The sequence below is a fragment of the Ipomoea nil genome, unplaced genomic scaffold, assembly GCF_001879475.1.
Source record: "Ipomoea nil cultivar Tokyo-kokei standard unplaced genomic scaffold, Asagao_1.1 scaffold2779, whole genome shotgun sequence".
NCBI lineage: Eukaryota > Viridiplantae > Streptophyta > Magnoliopsida > Solanales > Convolvulaceae > Ipomoea > Ipomoea nil.
The window spans coordinates 3,165,941-3,172,960 of record NW_017619207.1 but is presented as its reverse complement, the minus strand read 5'-3'; the positions used below and the strand labels follow the sequence as shown (position 1 = coordinate 3,172,960).

General features: G+C 46.8%; 1 protein-coding gene across 2 annotated transcripts; it reads right to left on the bottom strand.

Moving 5' to 3' along the window:
- Nucleotides 1–1,592: 1,592 nt before the first annotated feature.
- On the bottom strand, nt 1,593–2,319 carry LOC109157295 (VQ motif-containing protein 22-like). 2 transcript variants are annotated; one of them, XM_019305195.1, is made up of 2 exons: nt 1,960–2,319; nt 1,593–1,929 (listed from the first exon to the last, which is right to left on the bottom strand). In XM_019305195.1, the coding sequence occupies exons 1-2, from the start codon at nt 2,277–2,279 to the stop codon at nt 1,707–1,709; spliced, it is 543 nt and encodes a 180-aa protein (XP_019160740.1). In that variant the 5' UTR covers nt 2,280–2,319; the 3' UTR covers nt 1,593–1,706. The 2 variants fall into 2 exon arrangements, with proteins under 2 accessions (XP_019160740.1, XP_019160739.1); XM_019305194.1 differs by having other exon boundaries at nt 1,593–2,319.
- Between the last annotated feature and the right edge of the window lie 4,701 nt (nt 2,320–7,020).

The following is a 7,020-nucleotide window of genomic DNA, read 5'->3' as shown; positions in this document are numbered from 1 at the left end:
ACAAATATTTTATTTATTTCTCTTCTTCAACAAATTATTGCTTATACGTAGGGATGACCACGGTTCGGTTCGAACTGAACCAAACACTATAGCAATCAAATTAAAAAATTTCGGTTATGATTCATAACATAACCCAATATTTGGGTTTCCGTTTATTAAAATCGTGAACTGGAAAAAAATGGATCCTGAACCGTGAATCGGAGGTTCAAATCGGATTAACTACTAGCAATAGCTTAAATTAGAATCATAATATTTGCAAATAGTGTATGTTTTTTTTCGCATTTATATTGACTCTCACATATAAGTATATATAATCGCGGTTTGAGTTTTATTTTGAACCGTCGGTTCACAATTTTGGATCCAATTTGAACGGTTGGTTCAAACTTTCTTTTAAAATTTTATTTTTTATTTTTAAAATATTCTAAATTCAACACTTAATGTATTTTATTTTTTCAAATCGTGGTTATAATTTGTTGGAGAAGAAAAATAAATGAAATATTTATTTTAAGGATAAATATGTCCATTTAATATATCAGGGGAAAAAACTGCCACTTAAATAATTTAGGGGGAAAAAGTGCTATAAGTATATAACAAAGGGGGAAAAAGTGCCATTTTCCCTAAAGAACTAAAATTAATAATAATTAAAAATCATTGTATTCTTTTCCTCCACACCCCCCCCCCCCCATTTTACGGCCGTTGATGAGCCCTGATGTGGAAATCTGCAATGCTGATTTGAATTGGTTTTATATTTTGATCTACCTGCTTGACCTATTGCTGTAAAATTTGACTCATACTGTCATACTGCTGTAATAGTTTTTGTAGCTATTTTTGGGAAGCTTAATCATTCTTTTTGTAGCTATTTTTGGGAAGCTTAATCATTCTTTAATCGTTCTCCGTCTCATTTTATGTGTCAAATTTAGTTAATCAGACTTAAGTGAAGTTATTTTTAATTTTAAAAAAATTACATCTTTTCGTCCCTAAGTTATAAAATAATTGTAAGATTCGTCCATATTTGTTGAGTGTGCTCACTTCTTATTCCTAAGTTATAATTGACGTTGCAAATTTCGTCATTTTCTAACATGTTATGCTCACTTTTCGTCCCTAAGATATAAATGGCATTACAAATTTCTCCCTAATATTTTAATAGAAAAACGATGAAATTTACAACATCAATTAGAACTTAGGAACAAAAAGTAAACACAACCAACAAGTAGTGAAAATCCTACAATTAACTTATAACTTGGAGACAAAAAATAATATTCCCTTTATTTAATTTTTCATAATATTAATTTTAGTATTAGAATATTAGTATATAAAATTCAAATATTTAAAACTATATTAAAAGTACTATTAAACACAAAAAATAAATTTAAAACACTAAAAAATAATAAAAATACTATATATACTTTTATTCTCTATTCCCAACGTTTACTCACATACTTAAAATTTTGATGTAGACACATCTACAAAGGGCTCACATAAAGAAAATAGTCTATCAATGCTCATCACATTTTTTTTTTCTTTACATAAGAAGTGAATTTGAAGGAATACGATCCATTTAAGAGTACATCTAGTAATAACTCCTACAAAAATAAACAAAACAAGAATTGATTTGACCTGTTAATATAGTAATAAACAGGACAGGTACAATAAGACAGATAAAATATTTATTAATAAATTTCTATAATAGTGTTAAATTAAATAAGTCAAAGTATGTAATTTGTATTCTGATCCTTCCCAGAGGAAGAAGATGATCCTCCTCCAGATGGATTCAATGAAACCCTACCCAGAAAAGCTTGAAGATGATGATCGCCATGGCTAGAGCTCGCCAAACTGTACGCCTCTCGACTTTGCACTTGCTCAAACTGATGCATATTATTATTATTAAGGCTTTGTAGGTGTTGCTGCGGCCCCAACGCCATGCCCAACCCAATTCCAGCAGAGATTGAAAAGGGGGACGGCGGCGGCGGCAGCATAGTGAGGCCGCCGCCGGTGAACTGTTGGACCATAGCCCTGAAGTTGGAGGCGTCGGTGTTGAACACGGTGGTGCAGGGAGTTCTCCGGGACGCCCTGGACCTCCGCCGGACCGGTTTCGCCACCCGGCCATCGGGGCTTAAGCCGTGAGATGAGGACGGCTCGGCGGCGGCGGCGGCGACCGCCGTGGAGAAGGAGAGTCGGTCAGTGGCGGCGCTGAAAATGGGGTGTTGGGGTTGTGCGTTTTGTTGATAGAATGGTGCCCAGTCTGGGGTTAATGGCGTGCTTTCATTACTTTCACTCATGAGAGAGAGAGAGAGAGAGAGAGAGACTTCAGTAAGAAGGAAAGAATGAATTCATAAGATGAGCATATGCATTTATTATTATTATAGAATTATTATAGTCAAACCAATGGGCCAAACATGATTCACATTATCAAATAAAAATTTATTTTTTAAATCCAGGAAAACTAAAATAACAAAGAAAAAAAAAACACACAATTACTCCGCAGTCCGCACGCATGAAATGAGATCATGCCACTTGTTGGGCAAACTCTGCTAAATTGATCCCATAATTTATTTGGTAATTATAAATTTTCAAGTTTAATTTTTTAATTCGCAGGAAATTGTGTTTGTTTATTTTCAATTGTTATGTCGTAGAATTGTGTTCACCTTGCAAAGTGCAAAGACATTGTTCTATTATCATAATTACTAGACTCTATGTTCATAATTATAAAACTCTATATTCATAATTTTGAACTTTATATTCATAATTATTGAACTCTATATCCACAATTACAAAACTCTATGTTAATAATTACTAAACTTTATGTTCATAATTATAAAACTCTATGTTCACAATTTTTGAATTTCATATTGGTAGGGAATATCCCGACCGACATAGCTTCACCACGACCGAGGAGCCTTTGTCTCTTTCTCCTTGTCTTTGCAGGTAACAGGTCGGGCTCCACAAGAAGAACCCGGTCGTGGACCGACCGGAGTTGCCCGAGCGACGTTGTCGACCACCGAGCGGTAGCCCTTCGGCGAAAGAGCTGACGAAGGACACGTGGCGGCTCTTTACATCGACAGGCAGGGCACCCGGGAGGATGACACGTGGTGGTTACGTGGAGGACATGCCGAACGGCTGGAATCCTGTCCCCGGCCTAGCGGCTATAAATACCCACAGTAGCTACAATGTAGGGGACTTTTGGACGATCGATAGGTTGTTGTTAGAGAATCCCGACCGCAGTCAGTCGGTACTCAGAGCAGCCAAGTAGATTGTACTTAGGGCCTTTATTGGGATCAATAAAGATTTCACTTGCTTTAATTGGTCTCGTGTTATTTTATATTGCTTACGTAGAATTAGCAGTATCATTTTGGCGCCGTCTGTGGGGACCCGTGCAAGAAACCAACGTCTTGACGAGCACCCGATCACCATATCGATATGTATCCGTGGGCACACAACAACTTCGCCGACGACCAGGCGGATGCGGCGAGCTCCTCCGACCACTATGCTACCCAACAGCAGGGTCAAACAATGGACCTCAACCTCAATCTCTCACCACCACATCCGTCGAATACATACCCGGCCGCCCAGCAGCCGGTGAATTACATACAACCGGGATACCCACCACCCGGTCTGCCATACCAGCAGCCGCCGATGATGTATCCCGCCCAGTATCCATACCCGGTCCCACCTCCACCGTATGGGTACTGGCCAGGCCAACCGATGTGCTACACTTCCCCGGTTGGTTATCCACCATACACGCCAGCTTATACAGCTCCAGCCGCCGCCCCTCCAGTACAGCCGACCGCACAGGTAGAGCCGCAGCGTCAGTCCACTTCCCGGGCTCGACGCTCGGCTCATTCGCGGTTGGGGTCGGGGGGTGCTGATGCGATGGAGGCACCAGCTCAGGCCGTTCAAGCGGAGGACCCTGAAGAGGTTGCCCGAGCGGTAGCTTTCGATCGTCTCCGACCAGAGATGCGCCAGCGTCTGGGGCCCCAAGACCCGAATCGCGGGCAAGAGGACGTACAAATGCAGGAAGCTAGCCATGAGGCTTCATCCGGGTATAGCGGGTCGAGATCTCACCGACGGCGACGCGCTCGGGATACAGCCCAAGCCGCTCAAGCCGCCGAGCTCAACGAAACCCGAGGTTTGCTCTACAACCTCCAGGCTGAAGTTGCGCAGCTCAGGAGTGCGTATCCCACAGCACCCCCGGCCGACCGATCGACCCTACACCAGACGCCTTTCACAGCAGCGGTAATGGCTCAGCCTTACCCGCTCGACTTAAAGGTCTCGGGAGAGAAGAGTTACGACGGTCGGACAGATCCTGAGGCTCACGTGAACGATTTTTTCAGCAATATGATGCTGAAGGGCGTTTCGGACGCCGTAATGTGCAGGGCCTTCTACTCAACCCTCACCGGTCGGGCGGCAGAATGGTTCCGAACCCTGCAGCCGGGGTCAATCGACAAATTTGAGACCCTGGCGATCAAGTTTGTACGGAAGTTCATTACTTCCAAAGTGGTGAGGAAGTCCTATATGTACCTCGAAAAGGCCAAGCAGCTCGAAGGGGAAAGCTTGACCGACTTCCTCATCAAGTGGAAGGCGGCGGTCGGGGAGGTCGAGCCCATGGATGATGCGACCGCCACCCACATGCTTCACATCTCCCTCCGGGCGGGATACTTGTACCAGGATTTTATCCTCCACCCCCCGACCACATATGAGGAGGCCCTCCGAAGGGTCACTGATTACGCCAACGCAGGTGAGGCGAATGCCGTCAAGCGCTTGCAGGAGGTCAGCTCTTCGTCTCGTAAACCGGCCATCCGGGCGGAACATCGATCGGGAGATGACAATCCCCGACCTCGCACCAGGCATGGCGAGTTTACGGCCTTGAACCGATCCGCAGCGGAGGCCATGCAGTACGCCCAGTCCTGCAATCTCATCAAACTTCCCCATCCCGATCGAGACGGCCCTGACAAGAGTAAGCACTGTGCTTACCATCGATGCGCCGGGCATGACACCGAGGAGTGTACCCACTTGCGCCAATTATTGGAAGATTTGCTCAATTTGGGAAAATTGGACAAGTGTGTGGGAAAGAGGGAAGACAGCAAGAGAAATACCGATCGGAGGGATCACAGACGATCTCATCACCGCTCTGATCGGTCGGGCCAGGACCGAAGAGACGATCGGAGGGACGATCGTCATGACGACCGACGGGACCTTGACCCTCCGTCCGGTAGCCGCCCATCTGGAAAACCAACCATCCATGTCATTTTTGGTGGGCTGGAAGATGCTTCCCGACCGCGGACAAATTGCCCGGTCGTAGTAGTGGATTCCCGGGAGACCGGGAAGAGGCAGAAGATGGAGCCCATAACCTTCACCCTCGAGGACCAACCCACCAGCAGTGATCACGGCATGGAGGCGCTCGTGGTCACGATTGACGTCAAGGGGACGGATGTCCAAAGGGTCATGGTTGACACGGGCAGTAGCGTGAACGTCCTATACTTGGACGTGTTTGAGAAGCTTGGCCTTGACAGGAAGGAGCTGACTCCGGTCGGTGTACCACTGTCAGGATTTACTGGGGCTCTTATCTACCCTGAGGGAAAAATAACGCTCCCGGTTGAGATCGGCACGCCTCCAAAGTCGATCCAAACGGAGCTGGAATTTGTTGTGGTCAACCTCCATTGCGTCCACAACATTATCTTGAGCCGACCCGCCATCATGAAGATCGGTGGGATAATTTCTATGCCTCACTTATGCATGAAATTCCCCACCCCCAACGGGGTCGGCGTGGTCCGTGGCGATGTCCAATCCGCCCGGAAGTGTTACACCCGAGCGGTCAATAGACGAGATTCCGGTCCATCTTCCCGGGTGAACACCATAGCCAAGGAGGAGGCTAAGGAACGGAAGGAGCAGCCTGAGCCTTCCGAAGAGATAGAGGAAATTCCCCTGTCCGAGGACCGCCCGGACAGAAAGATAAAGATTGGACGAGCCCTCACTCCCGAGCTCCGAGCGGAAGTTCTGGCCGTGCTCCGGGAGTATGCCGACATTTTTGCATGGGGGCCTGAAGACATGCCCGGGATCGATCGGTCGGTCATTTGTCACAAATTGGCCGTCGATCCCGCAGCTAAGCCGGTCGTGCAAAAGACACGACACCTCTCCTCCGATCGCCGCGAGTTTGTAAGAGAAGAAGTCAAAAAGATGGCGGCGATCGAGCACCTCCGTCCGGTGGTCTATCCTGAGTGGGTGGCAAATATTGTTCTTGTACCTAAGCCCCCAGCATGGAGGATGTGCATCGACTTTACGGACCTCAACAAAGCCTGTCCGCTCGACCCGTATCCTTTACCGAGCATTCATCAGATGGTCGACGAGACGGCTGGGGCCGAGTTAATGAGCTTCATGGATGCCTTTAAGGGATACCATCAGATCATGATGCACCATGAAGACGAGAGCAAGACAGCCTTCGTAACCCCGGATGGGCTGTATTGTTACCGAGTGATGCCGTTCGGCCTCCGAAACGCAGGAGCGACCTACCAAAGGATGGTCAACATGCTCTTTGCTGATTTGCTGGGCCGAACGATGGAAGCTTACATCGACGATATGTTGGTCAAGAGTCGGGACCGATCCGACCACACTCGGGACCTTCGGGAGTGCTTCCAGATCATGAGGAAGTACCAGTTGCGGCTGAACCTGACCAAGTGTACATTCGCGGTTCAGACCGGCAAGTTCCTCGGATATATGATGACCAAGAGAGGAATCGAGCCTAACCCGGCCAAAGTAAAAGCGATTCTGGACATGCAGCCACCTTCCACCGTTCGGGAAGTCCAGCAATTGACCGGTCGGTTGGCAGCCCTCAGCCGGTTCCTCTCCAAGCTAGCCGAGCGCGCTTTACCTTTCTTCAAGGTATTGCGAAAGGTTAATGGATTCGTCTGGGACGAAGAATGCCGGGCGGCTTTTGACGAGCTGAAGGAGTATCTCATGTCACCGATCGTGCTCTCAAAGCCCGAGCTCGGAGAAGAGCTAGACGTGTACCTCGCCGTCTCCGAT

Excerpts from the sequence above, each read along its gene's own strand:
- LOC109157295 (XM_019305194.1), bottom strand. The coding sequence starts at position 2,279 with ATGAGTGAAAGTAATGAAAGCACGCCATTAACCCCAGACTGGGCACCA.